The sequence below is a fragment of the Lepisosteus oculatus genome, chromosome 7 (genome assembly GCF_040954835.1).
Source record: "Lepisosteus oculatus isolate fLepOcu1 chromosome 7, fLepOcu1.hap2, whole genome shotgun sequence".
Classification (NCBI taxonomy): Eukaryota; Metazoa; Chordata; class Actinopteri; order Semionotiformes; family Lepisosteidae; genus Lepisosteus; species Lepisosteus oculatus.
This window is the reverse complement of record NC_090702.1, coordinates 46,431,519-46,459,509: the sequence shown is the minus strand read 5'-3', so window position 1 is coordinate 46,459,509 and position 27,991 is coordinate 46,431,519. Positions and strand designations below refer to the sequence as shown.

Genomic DNA, 27,991 nt, shown 5'->3' with positions numbered 1-27,991 from the left:
CTTAGGACGGCTCATCTGCTTATGCTGCTGTTGTTGCTGTGGAGAGAAACAGGGGAGAGAGTAGTGGTGTGTTTGAAGCCCATCCTTTTTCCTGAGGCTCCCTTTCCCAGCGTCCACAGCACTGGCAGCCACTGCTAATGAATAATTTGCTTAGTGAGGTGTGACCACAGGCATTGTGTATTTGAATTTCACACTGGCGGATTGATGCAGGGGGAAGAAGAGGGGGAGACAGAGGAAGAGAGGGAGCGAGAGAGAGAGAGCAGGGAAGCTGAAACTCAATTTCTCACACATGAAAAAGGATTTGTACAGCATCGCAGCAGAGGGCACAGGGAATTTCAGGTTTTTAATACCATTTTTTACACAGTAAGTATTTCTTTTGCTTCCTTGTAACTGCCTTAGGTGAGAGGGATAATTTACAAAGCAGTGCATTAGAATAAACAGAACCCGTTCCTGTTCTTCATAAAGAAAAGATAACAACTCTGAAAAAGATCAGGGAGCCTCCTGGCTTTTCTTGCTTGCTTCATGAAATATGAACCTTGCTGGTTCATGACTTGAAATGAAAATGAGTCATTTGTGCTGCAGTCTTAACCAGTGCTGGCTCATCTGTAGACAAGTTAGGTCTCAGAAAACATGCTGTAGGAAAAATGGAAAGGACGATGCACTCATAATTTACGTAGTATGTCTGTGGCTGTCTGCGTCTGCTGTGTGTGTGTTCCTATGAACAGCATTTTGTTCTATTTTTAAAAATGTTAACCTGATAGAAGCAAATGCCCTCTTTGGCAAATCATTAAATCAGATAAACACTGTCAAAAATACTCTCGGTTCTTCCATATGGGTTCCCAAAAGATGACAAAAACTACACACTGATTTGAATAAAAGGCAATAGCAAGTTAAAGCATTTGGAGAAGCATTTATTTTTAATGGCACACATCTGATCGTGGGAGTTTTCATTGAGAATTTTCAATTGTACTGTGTATGCCCAGATAAGTGAGAGTTCTCATAACATATGTTATCATATTGTAAATAGTCACATAAGATCCCAGTAAAATTTTGTATACATATTGATTCCTTAACAAATGTTTGTCTGAAAATTTCAAAGAAAAACATGATGCCGAAAACTAACACCTGCTAGTGATATTTTTCAATCTTTAAAAAAAGAAATACTAGAATGTCCTTTAAGTACTAAAACAGTTCCATAGAACTGTTCAACACAATAACAAATGAATAAAATAATTTGGATGACAGGAAGGAGAGGCAGGAAGAAGGGCATGGAATATAGGGCAATAGCTGGTGGGGACAATTGATTTTTATTTGTTTTCTAAAGTCTTTCATTAGATATCTGTGGTCATCTAAGCAGGATTAGAAGTAATCGATTCCCAGCTAAATTAAGAGGCAATTATTAATTGAGGATAGTATGTGCCTGCCTCTACTCACAGGTGATGTTGTGTCTGATGCATGTTGTTAATAAAATGTTTAAAACAATTTTACATGGACACTGCTTGTTACAAGATGAAACAAAGATATTTCATGCAGAAAATGCATTTTGAGCCTGAATAATAGCATGTCCAAAATAGTTGTTTATATTCATTGTTTGAAGTCCCAAGACTCCTAAGTAAAATAAAACACCAATCCTAGGTTTAGCTAATTTTGAAATTAATTCAATAAATGCAATACAATACTTTGTGGAATGCACACTGTAGAGCACACTTTCTATCTCAAATGTCAGGTAGAAAAGTAGAACTGGGAAGAATGTTGTGAATGAATGAGGTTAATTCTACACATGTAATGAATCATTTAACTGTTGATGCACTGACTGAAATGTTTCCTTATGACTGTCATTAATATGTCAGCTGGTGACACGGATATTAATTTATTTTTATGTTTTCCTAACCTGCTTCTGTCTCAGTGGAGTATGGGTCATAATGTACCTAAACTGAATTACACATTACAGAGAAGCAATGCTATCATTACATTACCAAAGATTAGGACAAGAGTTATTTTTATATATTCATGACATATCCACATTAATCACAATAAATAAGTGACTCATATATTATATTTATTGTCTAATGCACATTTGTGCCTGAGAAGGATGCAGAACATTTTGAACAAATACCAGTATTGTTTAGTCATTTTCACTATATCAAATTTAACAATCATGCACGGAAACTTTACTTCTACATACAGGTAGTGAAAGGGTTTTTTTTCCGAAGAAATGCAGTTGTAGAAAGGTTTACTTAATATGAACAACCATTAATTTGCTTTTACATAAAAATGAATTAAGAGTATAAAGAAAGTGGTGCTTCATAAAGCAAAGATTACAGGATATGTTGTCACAAAATGACTACAATATTTGGCATTCATGGATAACTGTGTGTGTTCTTGCATTTGTCAAAAAGATGAATGTGTTTAGTATTCAAGATTATAAATTTGCATGCAGAAATGATGATAATCCTTAACTATAACCCAAATCTGGGAGAGAAATAAAGCTTCCAAACTGAAGGGGTGTTTTGATGGTTCTCTTTCACAATGGAATAGAGAGAAGAGGTAATTGACACAGTGACAGAAAAACAAAACAATCACTGTAGGGCCCACACTGTCTGTTTGCTGTGTCCATTCAACCATTTTGTTTTGTAATCTGTGAATACCTAGTATCATGCAAAATATGCAAATGTATTTTCCACAGCAAAGATGCTCCAATGTTGTCACTACAAAGTAACTGTTAACACAAATAATCTACTTTTGTTAGACATGTACTGTAGCTATTTAGCAAAACTGCTCAATTTATGCAAAGGGAATATCTACTACAGGCCAGATAGAAAATATAGTTTTAGTTACTTTATAATAAAATTCCAAAGGCATAGTAGTGCTTTGAATTCAATCTTTCTGTTGTAAACACTTTTTTTGTAATATTGGAGATGAGTCTCTGCAACTAATGTTTCATATTGTGAATGTTTTTTAACAGTTTTTTAAGAGTTTGTGATTTGTACATATTCAATGAAATATTTTAAATGTAACTGTTAGAAGCTTTAAAAAATAAGAATTTTGATAATAATGAACTTACACAGTGTAAAGAAAATATTAAAGAAAACATAATACAGGCTTTCAACATCAATTAATAAGAATGTATTTTTGAATCATATACATTATTATACATTAAAATCATATTCCCTTAATTTAACATGCTGTGAATTATGTATTTTTGGACAAAGGCCTCTCTGTTGAATGCTCTACATATGTACTATTATTCAGAATGTTTTCATTTGTGGTGCATACTGGTATTTACCTTCAACAACAAAAATCAAGCCACAGAAATGTAGAGAACTCACTGAATTCTGTGAGGCCTGATCTGTCTTGCTGGAATAGATGTAAGTGCTTTTGGCTAAAATTGCATTGGAAGAAAAGTGAAAAATATGAATGACTTAAACATGATTGAACAGGACAGTCGTCTTTGAAAAGTATGGTGTCCTTCTGTTTGAAAGTGATGTTAAACTGTGAAATGCTATCACAGATGAACACTACTCTGTAAATAAGAGTAGTAATAAGAGTAAATAAGAGTGTTACACCCACCGCCTATGGAACATTGTAGTTTGTGGTTTCAAAAGATTGTTGGTATTTTCATGAAATTAGGTCTGGACTCTCTCGTCTATCTTTATAGTTTATTATTTGTTAAAAGGCCCCCAAATGGTATATGTAGACAATCAGTTTCCATCAAGTACACTAATATACTAATGTGCAAATGTGTCTTTTATTAATCTGCAAAAGCAATGTACAAAGATAAATAATTAATATTATTGTGTTTTAATTTCTCTGAAAGAGATCTAAAATCTGTTGTGCTACAACTAATAGCAGTTTAAGAGTGAACATAAGAACAGATACAGTACAAATGATTGGCCATTTGGCATATTTATCCTATCTGGTTGTTACAATCAAAACATTTTTCATTTCTTAATAGAAGCTAGAATATCAGCTTGAAGAACATGGCTGGGGAGCTTGCTTCATACTGTAGGTCCGCATGACTCTTTAACTGTATATCTAAACCTTTGTACCCAACAGGATCACAGGAATAAACCGGGTAAACTTGATTACAGTATTATGAAGTCAACTTTTAATACTATAATTTACATGTTATCCTTACAGGGTTTCAAACAGTTGTCTAGCAATGAACTTTGTTAAACTCATTTTGAGGTAAAAACATTAAAAATCAAATAAATGGCAGGCCTCACAGTATTGGTGATTAATCACAAGCAATTAATTATTGACTCAGACTTGTTTGCAATTAGTTGTTGCTCTGGGGACAGTAACTACCTGCGAAGTGCTCCAGAGGGCTTGTTTATTTACAGATGACTTAAGGGCTTATTGCTTTTCCCAGTGGAAACAAAATCTGTAAATGGCTGACAAAATATCAAATCAATCGTAAGTACAAAAATGAACCCAACAATTACGTTCTGACCCATCTTACTCGATACTTGATCATCTTGCTATGGGTGCTAATTGCATAATGAGTTTGTCTTTACAAAGTAATCTATTTGTATGTGTATCCTGTAAGAAATAATCTCTTGCTTTCTAGAAGGATCCACAGACTCAAATCCAACAACATGGCTATAGACATGCTATGTTGCAGACATCCACAATTTTCAGTGGAACAAAATGTACCTTCTGTTTTCTGATCTAAGTGATTCTAAACCTGTATCTATAGATACTTGTATCAAAGCTGATTCTGTGAGTGACCCCTGAACTGTATTAGTCAACTTTTCAGGATTTAGAAAATATAAACCAAATTACTATATACCCACGCTGACTTATATGGAGCTTTAATCTGTGGTACCTTCTTTTTACTATGTTTTTATTTGAAAAAATTGGAAATTATCTAATTTTAGTTGAGAGTGCACACTGTTTTATTCTAGCTTCTAAAGTGAAATGACATCTTGAGGAGTTTATCAGAAAAGTGTTTAATAATAGAATTATAGAACTGTAAGAATTAATTTTTGAGATACATTTACATTATATTTATACATATTGTACACAAAAGACAATGCAGCAAACTCACATTTAACACTGGATACTTTGTCATGAAAGAACAGAACTGTTAAATGGAATTCATTTTCACCTGTATATCTCTCTCTTTTGTAGGTGATTCAACTGCCAAATGCTAAAGCCCCATGAAGGCTGAGAGATGTTGGAATTCAACTTCTGATTAGAGTTCTGATTAGATGTTTTAGCAAAAGCACTATGCTTGTTCAAGTCTGGAAGGTGATATTCTTTCTTTGGCATTCATTATCTGGCACACTTGTTGCTGGAACTTTGGTCAAGAATGTACTGGAAGACACTTCACCTCAGCCACAACCAAAGACTGATTCTAATGATCATCACCAGTCTTTATCTGAAAACCAGGGTGTCTTGTCTCAGCCATCCTGGACACCCACAGATCTAACAGTGGAAACCAAAACCCCTTTCTTGCTTCTATTACCTTTCAGTATTCCTCTTGATCTTCAGAGGTACAGCACAAAATCTGAAACAACTCCAAAGAGTACAGAAGGCATTTCAGTAACTAATTCATTATCTGATAGATTATCTGAAAGATATCAATCACTCAAGCCTGCTATAATCAAGTCTACACTGAAGAATTCTGAATTCACAAGATCTAGTACAGAGACTTTTCCTTACAGAAAGGAAACATCTATAACTACATTTACTAACAGTGGAACTGTAAGCAGTCTTCTCAGTAATAACAGTAAAGCTACTCCTTATCTAACCACTCTGCCTGTGCACACTTTTGCTACTACTAATGAAATAACGCCGCCAACACCTAAGAGAGAAATGCTGGGATCAACAGTCTATACTACTCAAAATAAAAACTCTAGTGAGCCAGCCTCTAGTATGGTGAATACTACAACAAGCAAACCTTTACTTTCATTAAAAGAGTCATCTACAGGGGCTGGTCTAGCTGGCATTGTGTTGCCAACAGCAGCTACTCTAGCAGTTATCCAAGATGAGAAAATTAAGGAGACCGAACCGAAAACAGATTTTGATCGATCTAAAAATGCTATAATCCCGAGTCCAGTGGAGGAAAACATGAGATGGGCCACAACAACCATCAGTGAGAAGATGATGCATGAAGATGTTGTACAAAAATTAACACAATCCTCAGTGTTAACCACAAATACAGCTGAAAGTAAGTAAAATAATCTCTTTGGATCTCTTATAAATAACTGGGGACTTTAAATGTAAATAATTTTGTCTACTGATGGAAACATTAGTAGTAGAAAGAAAGATCCAAAATGTTCCTCCTATAACTGTTGCCAATCTCCACTGTCAGTTATGTACCAAAGATGTGATATGTAATTTTAAGACAGTTTAGAATATATCTTCCATTTAAAAAATATTTATTCTAAAATGATTTTAGTGAGCTCTTCGCTTCTGTATCTGTCCATCACCAATAGTGTAAAGACCCGAGCATGCTTAGAAAACTGTTGCCAAGTTGCTTCTACTCAAAAAAACAGATCAAGTTACTCATCTGCATCATCTGAACTTTAAGTACTATAACTTAAATAATACTTATAAAAACAAGATTTTATTTAAATTCTGTTTTAAAGGCACACTTCAATTAGACATACACCGTACTTGTATAGATGTGTGACTCCATCATACCTCTTCCTCACTGTTCTGATGATCACTGAAATGGTCTCTCCGTCTCACCAATGAGAGACCATTTCACCATACGTTTCACCAATGTAAGTGGCAGGGCACTTTCTGTAAGTGATTTCTGGACAAACATGCCCTCCTTTTGATCTTGAAAGGGGTTATGTATTTGTATAACAACATGCCGGGTAGGTGTATGTGAATGTACTGTATTGCATGTATCTTGAACTGTAGATATGTATATATTTCAAATACATATAGAATATGTGGTCTCATAGAAAGCTATGCTGACATTTCCCCATTGTAACACTCTGCCACGATTGCGCTGATCCTTCTGTATGCTTCCTTTCACGGAGATTCAAGGATACTTATTCCAGAATGACAGCAGAAGCCAACGTCTAATTAAAAAACAAATTTATTTAACCTATACGTTTGTTTTTACAGATTTCACTCTTTCACAATTCCACCAGAAGGTGTTGCTCACATACCCATCTCTTTGGGTCTCTTTCCCAAATCCCCATACTCATTTTCACATTCTCATGTCCTCCTCACACACCTCTTATATTCATTTTACCATTCTCTCCTCCATTTTTCCACACAACTCAAGGAGGGCAAACAGCTGAAATCGTGTGCTGCTTTTTTCAGCATGGAATTAACCTCTATAGGTTCATATACATGCAATACTCCGCTGTACATGATTTCAAGACACAGTGCAGGTTTTCTACTTCTTCACTTTCTATGTAGAAACAATTCTATGATGATTTTGATTTAATCTGATAGATCTGTGTTTTGTAGTATAAAATGTAGCCTCTTAGATCTGTAAATGATATGGAGAAGAACAATCTTTGTGTTTTTCATTGTCTGACAAAAAAATAAAGTCAGCACAGAAGAATTAGCTTTTTTAGCTATCCTATATTGATCTCACGGGCAAGATAACTATTCAGAAAATCTTCTAATTAGTAGTCAGAATCGACACTTGGGCACTGATTTGCAGAGCACTGAGTTCTGGTTTCTTTTCACCCCAAAATGTGAAATTATCCTAATTTAACATTAAACCAAAAGATGTTTTGTCAAGCTTTTCTGTTCTTTGCCAGACTGGAAACCAGGAATTCAGAAAAATTCCTAAAATCAATGCTTTCGCAGCAAATGGCAGCAGTTCCCTTCCTTCATGACTGTTGTGTCTAATTAGTATTCTTAATAAGCAAAGCACCTGTTTTAAGTCAGGTTATTACTGACCCTGCCATAACTGTGGGGTGGAACATGATAAAAAAAAAATCCTGACATGCAAGCTGCAGTGTGTATCAGTATTCCACAAGCACTCGGAATCATTTATATGCCAAATCCTCTGGGAACCTCCTTACCTCTTCATGGATGCTGAGCATGTTACACAGCATCTGCAGTACACCCTCCACCCTCTTCCCTATTCTCTGTGTCTTTCTTCTTTTGTAGATAAAAGACAAGATTTACATTTTTCTTAAGAAATGAAAATAGTCTCTACACAAGAAAATGACATTGTGAGGCACCAAAGGAAGGACATTTCGTCTCCTATAAAGGTTGTACGTGCAACAGAGAATGAAAATGTAGAAATACTGTCTACCTTCATTTCTTTCCCTGTTACCAAGACATTGTACATTCTCTGGTATTCTTGCAAATCAAGACGGGGCGGGGGGTATCAATTTTTACATATCTTTATTGTAATTTCAAAGGTTTGTTGAGTTATATCACATTATTTCAGCATTTTGTACTGGATAGTTAACACCATAGGTTTACAAGATTAAATGATCAATCTCAATTTCAGCTCATGGAAGCCTACTTGCACTACACTAGTTGTCATATGAAATATTTATACAGTAATTTATTTTGGGAGTTCTTCTTTGCAGGGGATTTTTAAATATATAGTTTCATGAGACATAAATGCATTAGACATGAATTCCTATCAGAATTTATTTGTACAGTGAAGCATGATCAAATAGTTTGCTGCGTTTTCATTAAAATACAAAAAAATCTGCAAGCATAATGTATATCATCCAATCATATTTGTACATTAAATAAGATTCGATGACAGTGGTTCTCTAGTGAGGTCCACATAGATAGGATGCTATTTCAAATATGAATAATCTTTCCAACTCCAGCTTTTTACTGTTCCATCTGTAATTCCACTCTGGTCTTTCACAGTACAGCCACTCTAGTCCCCTTAATTGGTGAAGCAATTCCTCACTTGTCTACTGGAATAGCTGTTATGGGGGTGCTGGTGCATAATGGCTGCTACTGTATGTATCTCCCATCTCCCAGGTGGATCCTCTCCTAAATCTAAAGCATGTTGGAATCCTAAGGGATGAAAACAGTTACATAAAAGTAAAGAATTCTTAAAATACTTCGCTTTATAGAATTCATTAATATATCAGAAAAAAGCAACCATAAACATTGGAAACGAACCTGTAAAAATACTCTATCAGCAATTATATTTTAAGACCATTATGTGGAGATTTAATTGTGCTATTTTCTACAGCCTTTATTACTACCCCTACCTTCAGATACAACCCAGTGGAAATGTAAAAGTAATTGGCTACCATACAGTGCAGTGGTGTAGTCAAGGAAACCTTAATTGGTGCTTGGCATAGTACTGTCTGCAGTCCTACTACGTGACAGCAGTTCCACTCCCTTGAACATGGGCTAGAAAGAGGTAAAAAAAATAATAATGTGAAATATTATTTAATTGAATGACATATTTAAAAAATAAATTACACATATAATTTATATACATGTTACATACAGTGTTTTTGCCAAAATAGACACATAACGATATCAGTGAAAATAATGAGGATAATGTTTTGTAAAGGTTTACTGAAGAGCTATTCTTGCAATGAAGAGAGGAGAGATTGAATACTGATCTAATCTCATTGAATTCCTTATCTATCAGCACTGACTCAAAGATCACAGACAGCAATTGAAAATGAGATGCATGTGCCTTTGTGCTTCTTAGTTATTATTATAATTCCAGTAGATGCACTATGTGGTGTTTGTTCTTCCTGTGTTTGAGTGAGTTTCTTCCCACAATCCAAAGGCACACGGATGGGTTAATTAGCTTCTGGGAAAATATTTAGATGAAGTAGTTAGAAAATGGATTGAAATTATAAACATATTGTGTTTCAGTTTTTCAAATTTAAAAGATGTCCAAATGTCAAGCAGATTTAGTTCTTCAGAGCATATATACTGTAGTAGACTGTCTGTAAGCGTGTTGCTAAATCTTAGAAAAATGCATTCCAATTTCTTCATGATGAAACAGAAACGGAATCATCATACAGAGAGAAACCTGTTGACAACTGACAATAAAAGTATGCAAATCAGCACATTGCCAAGAGAATAGAAATTGATTTATCCGTTGACTACAAACCACCACAGTAACACACTTCCCTCATGCACCCACATACCTAAAGAATATGTTATATACAATACATTCTTGTTTCATCATCTTTCTACTTTTCATTAACCTTTACATATTCTTTTGCAGCTCACACGCTGTCACAGCTCCATGCTCAGAACTCATTGTAGTCAACAATATGACTTTGAATATTGCAAGCAAGGTTGAAACAATTTTGCCCTTATACAGTATTGAAGTGAGCTTCATTCCCTATTCTCCTTCCTAGGTCTTTCTCCTATGCAATCTGTGCAAGGGTTCATCTTGTTTTCATTTTGAATAGAAAAAATTCTGAACATTTCTGAAATGCAGCAGAGAAGATGAGACAGTGGACAACAGAGACCAATTAACTGCAGTTCAGCAGTCGAGGAGTTATTTTCAGCAGCAGAACTGATCAGACTACAGAGGTAACAGAAGGAGAAGATTTAACAATTGTGACTCAGAGTACAGTGAAGTAACCTTTTAGGGACTGGTTCTCTCGTATATAATATTATATTTTGGTGTCATAACAGTAAGGCTATTATAATTAATAGTGTTGTAAGTGTTCAGCAACAGTTTCATAAGGTTTCTATTGCCTTAAATGTAAAATCACCATGGCACCCTTGGAGTCATTTTCTTAGGAATGCAGTGGGACACAATAAGTCAGGTTGCGCTGGCTTGCTAACATAAACCAGGATATCAGAAGTTGGACACATCATGACTCTTCCAATTATGAAGTTTCCACTTTGACACTTCTTTGTCTACCTCTCCAAGAGGGAGACACCTCTGTACTTGAATCCCAGATGGAGGCAGCTGTCATAAATCCACTGAGAATTGTGCCACATTGGGATGGATACGCTATCTGATGACATCTCGACCAGTCGGCCCCTGTGACAACGCAACTTAAAAGCAAAATAGTTTGGGATGCTCTTTTGGAATCCCCTGGCAACTTGACAGCAAGACAAATCACCTGACTGTGACTGCTTTTGTCTGATCATCAGCTAGAACTAACTGAGCTGAAAGTAACTGCCAGATCGAGAGACCATACATAAACAAGAAGTTTACTCAAGACATCCTCCACCACATTAGAAATTTTGTGACAAGCTCTCAGTAATGGTTTTGTCAACACCACTGAATATTGGCATATACTGTAATATACTGTAAAGCTTCAAATTGTTCTGGAGTATAATGTTTCCAAGTCCTGGGATTTGTGCATGTTCCAGGAACACTGATTTTGTGCAAAGCTAAACACAGAATCCTTGTCATGTGAGAAGCTGTTTTCAGCAGGAGGCTAAGAGGAACGGTTTTCTCTCTTCTCCTGCACCTGCTGGTCATCCTTTGGCCCAGAGCAGGACATCCTTGCAGCACAGAGCTGGTGGTCAAGGACTGGACAGGCTGCATCCACATCCAGCTATTCCCCCTGTTATTGTTTTTAAACCTTATCTGGATAGCCTGGTTATTTCTTTTACTTTGGATGAGTATGCTTTCACCAGTGGTTACATAATAACACCTGCAAATTCAGTTATCATTCCAAACAATCCAAAAACTACAGTGTAGAAGGCAGAAATCGCAGACAATTCATCCATTTCATTTTAATAAAGCAAAAGTACTTGAATATTTACTTATCTTTCTAGTGTACGAATATTGCAGAAATTGTATAAGACTGGTTAATTTACAGGTTTGGCTGCAATAACTATTTTTATAGTCAATGTATTTAACCCTGTTATTAGTATCTTTGAAATCACTGGATTATTGATCATCCGTTTTTGTGTATCAGGCCTGTTTGATTCATATGCATCTTCACTCTTGGTTAATTTTGCACTTTTTATTATTGTGTTAATAAGATTGCATATTGACATTGATCTGACTCCCTGAATACTAGCTGCCCTAAAGTATTACTTGTGTTCACTGTCTCAGTTTCTAATTGTTTTTTGTCAATTCAAACAACCCAGACACTACAGTGTTGAGGGCAGAAATCGACAATTCATCCATTTCATTTTAGTCAAGTCATTTAGTACACTACTAGTGTGGAGCCTTAAGAAACAAGATTGTTTGGCTTTTGGTTTGTGTGTATATCAAACAAAGCATACAGTATATTCACAATGGTTTTTCGCTATATTTTTTATTAGAGAAAATAATTGACTCTTATAATGATGTTTTATAGGATAATTTTAGTTGTACTGATTTCTCAGCACAACATAATACTAGCTAATAAACTATTTAAAGTACAGATACAGATGGATGGAGCTGGTTAAGCAGATGATGGGGATTTGTTTGACACAACTAGGTTAAATCTCCATTTTCAATGCCCGTTTGTTGTGCAAAGCATGATGGATTACTTTCATACTTTCATTAATTATTTTTTTTCTACTTTTTAAAATAATTTCTAGCAATCTTATCTGAGTCTGACCCTGAATCCGAAAACCAACCAGACAACAGCTCTGAGAAGGAGAATCTGCTTGGATCTTCAGTACCTACCTTTTCCCTTTTCACGGCTCTGGATCCACAGTTTTCAGGTACAGTGATCTCAGTTGTGTCTCATTGCAAGCTTCCCCTGGCAGAGAAAGTAGTAAGAAGTGACCATCAATAAAATCAAGGGTTTAACAATTATCACGTTTTTGGAATTCTTTTCATAGCCAATCAAACATTACAAAAAGGTTATCATACTTATCATACTTATTTTGATATCATGTGTTATACTTATTATCCTTAATTTCCCTTCGGGATCAATCAACTTTTAACTTATTTTATAAAAGGTATATAATAAAAAAAGGTTTCAGATTAATAATTCCTGATTCATTTGGATTCCCTATTTACTGTAGTTGCAACGAAAATGTTTTGGCAGTTGAGAAAAACTAACAAAATCAAAGAAAGCAATTTCTGTATGCAGTATTCTCTTTTTGCTAGTAAAATAAATTAAAGATGGTATTCTGCTTCATTATAAAACATCAGAATTTTACATAACATAAGAAATAAAAATAACTTCATATTTCTTACTTCAGAGTTCCAGAAAGTGGACCATTCTTTATTTTATGTGCTGAGCCTTTACCTGCTTTATAGCTTTGCACATTCTACAAAATTCAACATATGTAAACACGTATACATTCAACATACAGTATAAGAGTTTTGAACATTGTTTCCTCATTGCAATAGCAATTTTGAAATAAAGCCACAGAGTCTCAATGACATTAATGTCTGGGAACTTTTACAGTCTATAACTGTAATCTTCCATTTTTTCAAAAACCCCTGTGTTGGCTTTGAAGACTTTTTTAGGTCACTATACGTATGTAAAACATGCTTATTCAATAAGCCTTCTAGCACTTAGTAATGTGAAAGTAAACATACATATTTATTAGTATTTCACAGCATTCACCTATTATTCTTAAATAAAGATTATCAGTTCCTGAGAAAGCAAAAGTCCATATCATCCCACAACCTAACTCACTAATAACCACATCCTTAACAACTTGTGGAAATTGTAGTTTTTTTTCTCCCCTCATCCTTTGCATACTATATATTGTTTCGGTCTCAGAAAACAAGTTCTGTTTGAATTTTACTAAAGAAATATTCACATATTCAAAAATCATGGAAAATGTTTAGTTATCGGTCTTACCAAATAACTGTTGTTTTAATAAATTATAATAAGGAAGTTTCCTTTTCATAAGGAAGTATAAAGTGACTCATCAAGAATTACTTATACGCCAACACATAAAAAGAAAGTTTTGAGTGCATTGTCCTTTCCACTGTTCAGCAATGTGTTGTAAATTTAAATACCCTGTTGTGTGAAGGTGTCAACAGTGGTAAAAATGGTTAACTTTATTTCTGTAATACGTGATTTGTAAGGCATCTTGAATTCTGCATTCGTCAAAAATATCAAGGATAGAAGTTGAAAAGTCGTTTTAATAAAATTCTTTTTTTCTAAAGTATTTATTTTAAAAATATATTCTAATAATAATTTCTTATTAATAATTCTGTAGACATAAAGCTATGAATTGAGTCATATGTAGTAAAAAGCAATAAAATATCCACAATTAGCTTAAAATGTGTTTATATTTTGACTTTTAATAATATTGACAATGTGTGGATAATCAAGTGAAATACCCCCCAGTCTCAGACTTTCCTTTCTGATAGACTTCATACTGCAAAAATTTAAACATTTGTATTGTTTGTGATAATTAATGAAATAAAACATTGCAGGAAATACAGGAGGCAAAAAACATCACATCATCCGAGCTACTTAATCAATAGCAGTGTCTCAAACCCCAATATAAAGAGAGAGGCTGAGTGTGGCTAAACTATGGACCTGTATATAAGTAAAATATCACGTAAATATCCTAACCAGACACAAGAAAAATTAACTGCAGACTCTATCCATGTCCTATGAATAATCCTTTTTTACTGCAGTCATCCCTATTAATAAAACTCACTTGTTGAGCATTAATAACATCATTGACATACCAGAGACTAACAGAATTAGTGAGGATGGGGAAAGAATATATAGCCCAATAAAGATCCCTCATATTTCCAAACCTCCCAAACATGTAAATAAGTGTTCAATACCCCAGATATACAGAGCTGACAGGTAGCATGTGCTAATAAACTTATATGAACTCTCCTACATGGAGTGAGGACCTATGGTAAAAATTAATATGGATAAGCTGAGGCACTTAGCCTTTGGATGATGCAAAAACTATTATCACTGATCACCTCCCAGTCTGATATAACGTTCCACATAATCAACTCTTAATACTGTGAGAAACAAATGTACTGTACATTGCTGAAGCAAACCCTTTTTTAACAGTTTGAGATTTATTAAATAGATCCAATAGTAGGTGAGAGAGGAGAGGTGAATCACTGGGAACACCAGAAGCATGAAACTATGAAAGAAGCCAGAGGTATAAAATTTAGAAGAACGTGGAAGAGAAAATCGACTTTGTAAGTCCTGGAAAGAACACAGGCCAGAATCACCAAATGTGTCCTTCAGAATTAAAACACCACAAGTCCACCAAAGGGAACAGACAAAAGGATGAGAATCAGTCATAAAACATGATTATACTATATTGGTGATTGAGTAAATAAAGGTTTGCTTCTAAATTAACCTGGTGTTAGCAATTACACTGCCAAATCTCATCAATAGATTTTTGTGCTTTAGGTAAGATGGGAAGATCTTGTAGCTCTTTGTACCTTCTGTAGATCCCCGATGAGGATGCATAGTATTATTTTCTATGGTTTCAGCAGAAGTGAGTACCTGTATTGAACTACAGTTAAAGAGCACTGAGTGGGAAGGGCCAGTAAAAAAAACTGAATACTTGTCAAGGCGAACCCCTAGCCTATTTTGGTGCCAAGAGTAGTTAATCAGATTCAGAGGTTCCTGCTGCTGCAAAACAAATTTAGAACATAGTGAGTTAAAGGGGAACTGCAACACTAGTTTCATATTTCAGGGTTAGAAAGCATCAGCATTGATGAGTGCATTTCAAGCTGCAGTAATGGTAAAATATACACATCAACTTGATAAAGCCTCCAATTTACACCAGAAGACAGACAAAATTTCCAGGTATGCACAGCACCTGCAATTCAGAATAAGGCAACAAAACTTCCGGTGATGTGTGCACCCTATGACATTGTAAACAAGCAGGCTTTCAAGATGGTTTTGCCAACAAATACTACTTGCTTGTTAACTCTGCATGCAGATCACATTTGGAAAATTCCTGCTGTGAAATGTCTGCTCCACAACATGCTCATACATCCCATTACATTATTCATTACTGGGACTAGTGAGCAGGAAGGGCCACATTACATGGCAATTCATGGGAACTTGAATGTAAGTTGCATCAACATGGCAACAATACGTTGACAAAGTTCACAAATTTTGTGCTTAATTTGAAATTTGTAATTTTTTTGTTACCAAGATTTAATAACCGGTCTGAAAAATTGGGACTGCAGTTCCCCTTTAAGATTCACACTTAATTTAAGAGAAAGTGACAGTTACCACAGCAAACAGGAATTTAATCCTTGACAGAACGCCAATTTCTCATATAGTGATATTCTACCGTGCAGAGTAATGGGAAGTGGCAACTTTGTCAATATTCTATCAAGGGTTCCCATTCCACTCTTCACCAATGTTACAAATTATAATTACTTTATACACAAAAGTCTCAGCAATGGCAAAAATAGAAATGCTGTAACAAAGGTTGTGTCCATTATAGGTGATGTCAAAGGCATAAAAACTAACTTAGTCCAGCTAGTCTTGTAACTAAAGAAAGAACCAAAACACTTTAAGAGATTAGGAAGAGAGCTAAACACATTGGCAAAATAGAGCTAAATGTGATCAACGTATAAGGAGATACAATGTGGAGTCCTGTATCTTAATAAGTATATAACCTACCAAGCAAAACTTTCAGACCCTTGCATAGTTTTCACATTTTGTTGCTTCAAGTATCAAGCTATGATACTTTGAAGAAGCAATTAATTTTTTTATATACACCACCTACTCCAAACATTCAAAGAAAACACAAAAACAAGAAAATAGATTAATATGAAAGCAAAATAGAAAAGTCATAATTGCATAAGTATTTAAGAATTTGTAAGTATTGCCAATCCAAAATAAATGTAAGTACACAGCATTGCATTAATGAGGCACACAATTAGCTGAGTGGTCTCTATCTGCGTGCAATGAATGTGAATGGTTCACATAATTTCAGAATCAATACACATATCTCTGTAAGGTTCCTCAGTAAGAGAATTTCAAGCAATGATTAAACCACGGAGATGAAAAAGCTTTCAAAACAAATTATAGATAAAGTTGTATAAAGGCGCAAATCAGGAAAAGGGTATAAGGGTATAAAAAAATTCAAAGGCCCTCAATCTCTTTGAACACACTCAAATTGAGGGCCAGTGAATCTCAATTGCAATGCAAGATAGTGGAGCAGTGCTTAGGCACTAGGGCTCAGGGTTCAATTTTGGACCTGGGCTAATGTTGTGTGGAGCTTGTATGTTCTTCCCATTTTTGTGTGGGTTTCCTCTGGGTCCTCCCATTCCCCTTCCCAAAGGCCAGAACATGCTGGAAGGTTAATTGGCTTCTCTAAAACTGGCTCTGGTGTGAGTGTTTGTGTCCGTGTGTCCCTGGTGTCCCTCCTGCCGCTTGCCAGGACAGGCTCTGACTCCTCCGTGACCCTGTACTGGATGAAGCATTAGAAAACAGATGGATGTACAAGATGTTCACAAGAAATGAACCCAGCATGGGTATACCTATTTCAGAGAAAGTGTGCCAGTGACCTACTTTCCAGGAATCCTGCAGACACCTTCAGCAACAGGAATGTGCTGCAATCACTCAGCTGATGATTGCTTAAGGTCATCCACGAAGTGCACAATTTTTGCACATTGCTTTCTTGCAAAAGGCAAAAAGAGGAAACACAGATATCAACCACACTCACTAGCATTAAAGAAAGCAAACTGTACCACTGCCTTAAGTTTATACTTAGTGATGTCATCAGCAAAGGTCTCCACCGCCACAGAATGTTCTGTCGGCTCACTGTGGTGAACAGCTAAGGTGTTATTAATTTCTTGAGCCATTGTTCTGACAGGAGAATTAAACATTAAGCAGATATATGTTATTTAAAGATAATAATTTTATCAATTGTTATGAAGTTGAAGGGTGAAATGAAAAATCAAATCAATACAGGATGTACTATGGACAGAAATCTCCTTCAGGCTCTTAGATCTGCAAACTTTCACTTTCAGGGAAAGAGGAAACACTGTATTACACATTGTTTCTCATTTTTATTTTCATGGTTTTGAATTATTAATTTTTGCAATATATAAACAAATGAGAGATTAATATTTTGGTGTTTTGCTTTGGGAAAAGTATATGATCTTTTTAAGAAGTTAACAGAGAAATATCTACACTGCTAAGTTGCCCCATGTTTTAACAGTCCCAGCTGTAGGATTGAAAAACCATGAGCACACTGAAGGTCACTTCGGCTTTGATTTAAAAAACAAATGTGTCTGTGTTTTTTGATAAGCTCTGTTTTCAGTTTCTAACACAAAGAGTCTAACTTGTTTTGGCTTTCCATGATGTTTATACTGTAAATATGTACATTTTTCATATACAGTATGTACTGGACATATGGCAAACAGGAACAAAGCATGAAGAAAAAACACCTAAAAGAACTTGCTACAGTATGTCAAGCTAGACAATTAAGAAAATAACCCTTGTTCCACTGCTTTGCAGCTGCTGTGAAGGTCACATTGAGCCATTTTAGAAATACATCAACCCTGCTGTAAATGCTGTGCACGCTACTGATTATTTTAAATAGTGCCCATTTACCGTGTAGACTCAGAGCAAACATTCAGCAGCATTACCATTGGTTTTGTGAAGAGCACACTAATCTCTATTTCTGATTGTAGACAGTTTTCTAAGGTTTTCTTTGGGTATTCTGGAAGATTTATACTATGGTGGAATGGAAATCAGTTACATTTTCTTTGCTCTGTGAAAAGATCGAAGCTACCGTTATCAATATTTTTCAAAGCTAATGTTTCAATATTTATTTTACAAGAGAACAATAGAACCCTCACACATTTTTAGTTTATCTGTTCTAGTTAAATCTTGTTTGTATCCTCAGTAATTTGTTTTCTCTTCACAATGTTCTATAAAAGAAATATTCAAGCAAATCTATCAATTGTCCAAATGTATTTACCATTTACTTGTATTCTAAAAGCACGTGGAAGGTGACCAGAACAGATGTCACACACAGAATTGTCATGAAAAACTACTGCAAGTTAACATAACAGTTCCTAGTCATAGGATTGATACTACAGGAAGAGCTAACAGTATCTGTACTCATATAAAGGGACAACACCTATAAAAATATTGACAAGTGTAATTTTTTTTTTCGTTATCTGCTGTAATGTTGTTCCTGGTTAGTTCCTATTTTTATATCTCATCATTTTTAAACTGTAAAATGACAACTGTGCTCTGAGGTGCATAAATGCTCTCACTCTTCTGTAACAACACAAGTAGGTCTAAGATGCACAGGTTGTGATTCCATGAACATTTCTGGGATGATATACAGTAGGTAAGATAAAATCACTTTATTAGCCACATACAATTTCTTGCATTAGGAATTTGTCTTTTCCTGTTATTAGCATATTAGCATATATTCCCCAATTTGTGTCCGCCCGAACAATTAAACTATGTCACTGTTATTTTAAAAATGACCAAATTGTTCATGAAAATCAGAATGAAAAAATAAACATATAGAAGATGAAACAGGTCCAAAGCAATTAAAATAAAAAATGAAGGAACTCATAGTTGTAGTCTAGGAAAATGTTTATAAATTTGTATAATGTTTTCAGCTTTATTATTCTCCATATTCCTGTGTCTAGCAATATGCAATCAAAAACAGTTCTTCAATGGGTGATTTGGAGTTCAATTTAAGTAAAATATAGAATTCGTATACATTTTGCCTCTGATATTAGAATAAAACTAAATATAAAGCCATTTTCACTTTGTTTAATATGAATCATATTGAGCTGAAGATCTTCACTAGCATAACAAAGTTTTTCTCATTTTAAAATTCAATACCGTATTTTAGGTCACTTTTGATCCAAAACAATAACTATCAAATTTCTTAGAACAATACTGGTGTTGACCTTTGGATTTTGAATCCAGCACACTTCTATTTGCCCTGGAAAATAATATTATTTTAATTAGCAAAGTGGAGGGTTGTTTCCTAATAATGTAGTTTCCAGTATCACAATGATCATTTCATGGCCTCGGTCAGCATATTTTTAGAACACATTTTCTTTAGGAGGAAATTATCTCGTACAGAAATAATAAACACACCTATGGGAGTTGTCTCTAAAGAACAATAAATAATACATTGCATTTGTACACAAGGAGACAGGGTGGAACTACAAAAATTTAACATTTGTGTGATGAAAAGAAATACTAAACATCTAAATAAGGGATTGGTTAGAACTGCAAATAGCTAATTGTTTCAGATACAATTGAAGACAGTGGGCATGAAGTTTGTCATTCAAACTTGTACAAATGTAGTGATTATTATATAAATGAATTTCCTAACAAATCTGTAATATTGAGAATATTTTCATAATAGGTATTAACTTTAAATTTGCACTTTGATACTTTGATAAGCTTAGGTGTTATTGGAGTGTGTGAGTGTTGTTAACAAGAATAGTAATCTCTATTTTATATCACATTTTTCATATATAAAAACATTCCAGATAAAATGAACAAGAATGATTATCCTTCCAGTTTGTGCTGTTATTGTCAATTTATTTATTTAGCTAAAACTCTATTGTTGTCTTCTACACTTAATGTAAATTTTCTATTGAATGTCTGACAAGCTACATTAACAACAACAATTAAAACCTCATATAAATATAAGGTTTCATCTTGGATGTAAAAGATTCAAGAAAAAGAAATGGACTGTGATTTTATATATTTAGTATTATATCCAAAGATTTTATATATAGTTAGTATTCTAGTATATTTTAACATACCAACAAAATGCCTGTATGTTAATGTTGAGTTATAAATAGTAAACTGAAGTTCAGGGATTGAAAAAAGAGATGCAAGAAGGGGTGGAAATTAGAGAGAATAAGCTAGAGATAACTCATTCAGAGCTTTGAATGTGAGTAGGACATTGAAAGCATTCTGATATACAGTACAGTAACTACAAGTACCGTAACCCTGCAACAGTAAATTCTAGAAAATGGATTCCATACCTCACAAACAGAGAAGCACAAAGCAGCAAACAATAATTATGACTACATAGGAACAAGTAATAGGTTTATTCCATGCTGAAAAAAAGAAGAAAGAAAACACAACGTTTCGGCCGAAACGTTGTGTTTTCTTTCTTCTTTTTTTCAGCATGGAATAAACCTATTACTTGTTCCTTTGCAGCCTACGCATGCTGACGCAGCTCCCCACCTGAACTATTATCACTACATTATCACTTTCAATTACCGCTTATCCAACTTAGGGACACAGTGGAGCCAGAGCCTTGTGCTAAAGGTGGGATTCACCCTGAATGGATGCCAGTCCATCACAAAGCACACACTGACACAGACATGCACACACTCACACCAGGGCCAATTGCACAGAAACCAATTAACCTGCCAGCATATCTTTGGAGTGTGGGAAGAAATCGGAGTACCTGGAGAAAACCCATGCAAACAGGGGAAGATCATGCAACCTCCATGGAGATACCACTCCAGGAGCTGAACCCAGGCCCACCCTTAATTTAACCATTTTAGCTACTGTATATAAAAGATGTCAGTACTAAGCAATTTTTACAACTTTATCCACCTTTTAAACCCAATAATACCACCATTACGCATCAAGATTTAATAACTTTTTTTTCCAAAGGCTGAAGAGATGCATCTCTTCTGCTGGGACTAAACTGACATTTAAAATAGTTTTTACCATGTACAACAGCTTCGACTCATATCATACTCACTTTCAGCCTTAAACTCCACTTTGGTCATCAATCATTGCTAATAATATATATGTATTGTTTTTATAGATTTTAAACTTATGTCCTTTTAATATTATTATTTCAATCTAGCTACAAAATGGTCTTTTGTTGTTGTTTTTAATTAATAAAATGGTCAGTGTCGCATCAAGAATTAGACAGCTAGACTGTAGTCATTTGAAATTTCCAGATAACAGAAGTGGAGGTTAAAGAATAAGTTAGATTTTTATGTAAATTTGTCAGCATCTTTCCACCTAAGCAATGTTTGATTTCAATTTTAAAAATCCTTATTTTCTCTTTAAATTTAATAATAATTTTAACTTTGATAATCAAGTTACAATTTTCATATTTGTACAATTTATGTGGAATGTTAGTCATCATACAGTAACCATGTTTTTTTTTGAGAGACGTACTTTCAGGAAACTTCAAGGAAGACTGCAGATATTTTTTTTTTGCCCATTTAATAATATCTCTAGAACATTGAGACAGTACAAAGACAGTTAGTTCCATATAAGGCTTTATGAATGCACTGCTTTGGGTATCATTAGCACAGCAACGAAGGCATAGACCAAGCCTATGATGAATCTCACCAATATTCTTAGAATATTCTCAGAATCACCAAGTAAATTGGGACCAGAATCAAGAAGAATAAAACCAGATTATGAATGGAATTTGACAACAAATTTGTACAAACTGTATTTCTTCAAAAAAAAACTGTTGAGATTGAGACAGTGTGTTCTTATCTGGTTAGCAGAATAGAACAGACAATAGTATTAAAGGTTGACCTAAGTTCCAAAACAACAAGGACAGACAGAGAGCCGAAAACAGGAACACATCGATAAATTATTGACTGCCGTTCAAAGAACTCTTTCTGTCCTCAGTAATAAATTTGAAAATAGACTGAAATGGTTGTAAACCTTATTCGCAAATTGATGGGTCATAGCTGAAAAGCCAAAGACCATTTTAGGGCTTTTTCCATCAAAGGATAAATTTAGGATCAGCCCGTAATCAGTAAACAAAGTTACAGATCATACTTTTTATTACATTGTACAATTAAATATCTCTTCATTCTCTTGTAAAGGTTTTTGAGTATACATGTCCTAAACTCCTTTATTTAGACAATTAGAAGATAAATCAACTGTCACTTTCTTTTTCTTTACTATAAATGGGGCATAGATTAGTATGCAGGTTGCATCTTACACAGTAGAGCTTCAGCAATTATAAATTTAATAAATATTCCTTCCATTTTTATAACATGTTAATTCAATAAATTAGGCTTGTTTTAATAAGTTACTCCAGGAAGAGTGAGTATGTTTGTTTTTGGTATTTCAAGTGAAAATTCTGTAAATGCTCTACAGCTCTAGGGCGCTTATTCTACTTTCTCTTCCACCTCCTCAGCAATTCAGATTAACTGGAGCAGTGGGGAGCTCCAGGAGGAGAAGTGTCTTGAAAAGCTCCACCTTGTTTATTTTAATTAAAAATAAACTCACTAGAGAGTGACAAAATGATAATAACTGGCCTGGATTTGGAAGGTGATTTGAAGGTTTTTGCACAAGGTACATATTTAGAGTGTTTTAATGGCTGTTTCATCTCTATAAATCTATGCAGTGCAGATTAAGAATTTAAACTTTAATTAATACAAAATGTACAGTTGGAGTGTTTGCAGAACATAGCGTTATCTTGTTTACATAAATGAAACAACATGTAAACTGGAATTTAAAAAATCAAGCTAAATTAAATTAAATTAAACAGATATTTGGCATTAAACATCAAATCTTTTTCATTGATGGATTGTATCTAGGTACTTATTAAACGTGGTATTATCCAAATCCATTATGTTAAAATGACCAGCAAGCAATTCATCTGATAATTCTGTTCTGCAAAATACTACTGTAAATCTACTGTAGTTTTGGTAGTATTCCCTGCGCAAAAGAGCTCAAAGAGCTCCAACAGTGGCCAATATTGTACCCTTTTCCTATTTTTGATTAAAACTTTGTTTTGTATCTATTGACAAAGAAAATTAATCTAGTTCATTTATAAAATAAGGGAAACTGACTGCAAAGTAAAATACTAATATTGCTCTATCTCTAACCTTGGTGTGTATTCTCAAAAACTATTCTTTATATTCCAAATGCCAAATTGCTTGATGTACTGTAATATATAATCACCATTTCTGGCACAGATAACAATTGTAAAGCATTTGAAAAACCATTAAAATGAATAATAAAATGAAACAATTGGACATTTAAAAGCACCTGCTTTGTCCAAATGCAAACTTGATTTAGTTTGAAACATTTTTGTCTACACATTCTAATATCACAGTTTAATATAAATCCATGGAACAGCTGTTACATCTTTGAATATCTGCAATAATTATTTGCTATTCAAATACAGCTGCAGTCTGTCTTTTCACTGTTAACACCGGAATATGCCAGAATGTGCTTCTACTAAATAAATTAGAAATTTATTTCCATAACCTTTGTCTTGAAAATACCACTTTTTAATTTGGAAAAAAAGTCAGTAAGAATCTGTATTTTCAAAAATTGCATTAAAAAAATATAATCAGATACCATTAAGTAGTGTAGGGCACTCATTTAAGCCTATGAATGTGCTTTGCTGCTATTTTGGGACCAAACTTGTATAGCAATTACGTTTCTGTAATAAACTATCCAACTCTTATTTGAGAAGGTGCTTCCTGTAGCTTCATTATAGGCTTTGACTCGACTCAGGAGGAATTTCTGACCCCTCCTCCATGCTGCAATTCCTTTGTGGACAATGAAGAGTGAACAACAGCATTAGCACATTACATGAACACATTTACTTCTTATAAAATTGAAATAACACAATGCATACAGTATAAGACGCAGAACAATAATACAGTTTGTCTTTGTTGCCTTTGTCTTTCTTTGCTCAGATACTATTTATTCCTTAGATTTGATCTCATGCATAGGTGGTGTCTCATTATTCTGCATCCAGCCAACTGGCCTAGACAGCCAACCACAGCAGACACCTGCAATTACCCAAATATTTGCTGGCAAATAGGCAACCTACTTGAACTGATAGGGTGCACCGGCACCCACCTGTCACTTTGCACACATATGAAAGCTAAATACCTCCTATCCTTGTGTTACTTCCGCACAATCTGTAATTGTATTGTAAATAGCAATTGCATCATTTATTGTATCGTAATCCTCACCTAATCCCTAAACTTCCGTCCTTCAACTCTGAATCCCTCTTAACACCGCTGTATGCTGTTCTGTTCGAGCACTGATAAATAAACCTCGATTGATTGATCCTTTTTATTTTTTCACAGATGCACTTTCTAACGAGGCCTGGCCTTCAGAGATGGCCGTTAACGAATCGTCCACCTTGCCTGACTGCAACCAGGATATGACTGGGATCTGTAATTCTTCTGACGGGTGGAGCCCTGCATTTCCAAGCAGCGATGGTGCAGCTAATGAGTCCTACAACCCCCTTCTGCTTTTGCCTCCCCAGCTGTTTGTCCCTCTTCATGCAGACTGGAACACGGCGATGGGAACTTGGGGGATAGCATGGGAAGCCCACATCTATGGATTAGGATCCTTATTTTCTCTGGTGGCCTTCCTCTCTGTTCTAAACCTGCTGTGCCTCCCTTTTCGGTGCCCTTCAGGATGCAGCTATTTCACAATGGTCAATGTTTTCCTTTTAATAACAGGGTGCTGTAGAGCATTCTCACTATTTTATGATGCCTACAGCCACCAGGACAAGTTGCCTGACACTGGAACTCTACTCCTTTATGAAGTGCCATTTCCATGTCTCACCTCAGCCTTCGGCATAGTTTTTTTGCTCCTTTCCATGAGATCAAGGATGCAGTTGTCGTACTCCATTTTTCAGCATCCCTGTTTCTTAACCATCCTCGTAATTCTGCATTTCTCAGCAACATTTGGGTCCATACTAATGCTGCAGATCTTCACTCAGCTCCCTTGCCTTTTTTTCGTATCTCAAGGAACCTTTGTGATCTTGACTACTCTCATGTCAGCATCCTTTTTTATCTTTTACTGTTATGTGAGGGCCGATGCCAAGCACATTTATCATCTGAATAACACTTCACCACCAACAGAGAGATATAATAGATGCCCTTTCGCAGACTCAAAGGACTGGGACCGTGCAGCAGTGACAGCTGTTTTCTCTGCCATGTTTGCACTATGTTGTGCAGGTCTTCAGCTATATGCCATGCTCCATGCTTTGGGATTTGGAGGCATGGAAGTATTCCACCCCTGGCCCTGGTGGGCCTTTCACTTGAGCTGCAGGATTTGTGAGGTTGGCATGTGCCTTACTTTGGTCCTTATTGTCATGCATCCCATCTTTTGCTCAAATGATGGACCTCAACGCACCTGCTGGTCAAACATCTTTTGCCTGTCCCACCGCCATGTTACGATGAAGTCACCTATCCTTCCTAATAACTACCAGTGGTCTTCAGCTCAGCAGGAAAAACTGGTGATCTGTGATGCCATTGCTCGCAGTGAATCAGAATGCCTTCCACTTTATACATTAGTGGAAAATCACCTCAGCAGTATTGATGGGCTTGATCTTTTATATCACAGCAACAGGGTCTTGACAGCAAAAGACATGGACCTAAATATGAAGCCCAAAACTAATTCACAGAAATCCTCTTTCACTAGTGTACATATTGACAGTGACTCCACAGCTGACCTTCGACCCCCTTCACCAATAAATCTGAGACGCAGCATAGATGAAGCCCTCTTTAGCGAAGCCCTTTTTCCTCAAAGCCTCTTCCAGAACACTAAGCTCTACAGTTCAAGTAACCTTTCCCTCAACCTGAAAAACACAACAGATAAAAGAGTTTTTAAGGAAAACGCAGCAGATCGAGGTCTGTACAGAACTTCTTCTTGCTTAGAGATGGAGGCAGTCCCACCCTTGAAGAGGTCTGTCTCTAGTTCCAATACATTAAATGCAACATCTTCCACAGAACAGTGGAGAGGAAGCAATTCCAGTTCTCTTTACAAAGTCTCCTTAGATGGATCTTCCCTGGTGCTCTGCTCCAGTCCAGAAAGGATGGGTTACTCCTCCCTGAGTAGTAATCAAATCGCGCTAAGCAACCTGTCCCAGACAAACCTAAATCAGGTCTCTCAATTTCAGAGACGTTATCAAGCCTTAGAATGTTCTTCCCGGGAATCATTGGACAAGCCTGGAGAACCTGATTTAGCCATTCAAGCAGAATTCATCAATGTCTGCAGGCAAATTGATGCACTGAGTGTCTGTAGTGATACCATAGACTTGTAAGACACTGTGATCAAATTCACTCTGACCAAGCACTGTAAAGGCAGTAAAATGAAGAAGTTAGAATACAGAGGAAATCATAGTGTTAAAAAGGTGCTAACATTTGCTTTTAAGAGCATACCAGCTAATTTTCTTGACAATAAAATATTGCCAAATGAGAAGGCTTAGATTTTTTCTTTAAATCTTGGTTCCTCCTTTTCAAGGCCTGGAAGAATTAACATACCCAAAAGTTACAGGGGGCTTTACTCAGAAAGGACTTAGAAGATGGTTTAGGTTTAATCTAGGCCTGGAATTTATGTAGATATTTTAGGCTTTATTTCTGGGGAATGAGCCCATCGAATGGCAGAAATCAATAAAGACTTCATTCAATAATTTCCTTAATGTATAGAAATTTGCATTTGGGCTGATTTACCTTTCTGAAATGTTCTAATTTTTAACATTTATTAAAAAATTAAATGTATGCAGTCCTCCTCTTATTTACCTATATAAATTAATCATACTGTGATTTTAATCAAGCACTTATTGATGAGTCTCATGCATATATTATGTACAGCTTTAGCTGGAATATAAAAACATAGAAGCAAATAATATTGATTATTGTTAAGACGTTTTGGTGTTGCTGCAATATCCATAGTGTCGAAGTACCTCATTGCGGTCAGTGAATATAAACATCCAATGGCATTTTATATTAACAGCCTTTATTCCTACATGGTTTTGTTAAAACATTTTCTTAAATATATTTATATATGATATGAAAAATAACACACTGAAAATAAGAGTTTTGTAGCAGCTCCATCTACTGGTAGGTTCTGAAGGCTAAAAGTCTGTAGTCAAGGACTGTAGCATCTGCACCACTGCACTTGTGCATTTTGAAGACGTGTGATACTTTTTGTATATTGTTTCTTGATTTTTATATGAAAAAACAAACTAATTTTATTGTTATAGGATTAAATAATAGTGTTTATTTGCTTTCAGCTTTGTTTGAAAAGGTGTACATTTTTTACCTTAATAAGTCAATTTATTGTGGATGTGCATGTGTGAAAAGAGATGTTTGACACAATGTTTATTGTAATATTGTAAATGAAAGCCTAGTTTGTTCAATTAGACAAACTGCTACAGTATATGTTTAAATATGTTCCAGATAGACTATTAAATCTTTATTGAATCTTACATG

At 35.2% G+C, this 27,991-nt stretch overlaps 1 protein-coding gene across 1 annotated transcript; it reads left to right on the top strand.

The window, feature by feature from the left end:
• Positions 1 to 90: 90 nt before the first annotated feature.
• On the top strand, positions 91 to 27,987 carry prrt4b (proline rich transmembrane protein 4b). The gene is made up of 4 exons (XM_006633257.3): positions 91 to 363; positions 5,134 to 6,175; positions 12,430 to 12,555; positions 24,851 to 27,987. Exons 2-4 carry the CDS (start codon positions 5,233 to 5,235, stop codon positions 26,818 to 26,820), a joined length of 3,039 nt encoding a protein of 1,012 aa, XP_006633320.3. The 5' UTR covers positions 91 to 363; positions 5,134 to 5,232; the 3' UTR covers positions 26,821 to 27,987.
• The last annotated feature ends 4 nt before the right edge of the window (positions 27,988 to 27,991 follow it).

What these genes read in the sequence shown, in the direction of transcription:
- prrt4b (XM_006633257.3), top strand. Translation starts at nt 5,233, where the DNA reads ATGCTTGTTCAAGTCTGGAAGGTGATATTCTTTCTTTGGCATTCATTA. An exon ending in AACCACAAATACAGCTGAAA is followed by an intron (nt 6,176 to 12,429) that starts GTAAGTAAAATA and finishes AATAATTTCTAG; the next exon opens with CAATCTTATCTGAGTCTGAC. An exon ending in TCTGGATCCACAGTTTTCAG is followed by an intron (nt 12,556 to 24,850) that starts GTACAGTGATCT and finishes ATTTTTTCACAG; the next exon opens with ATGCACTTTCTAACGAGGCC.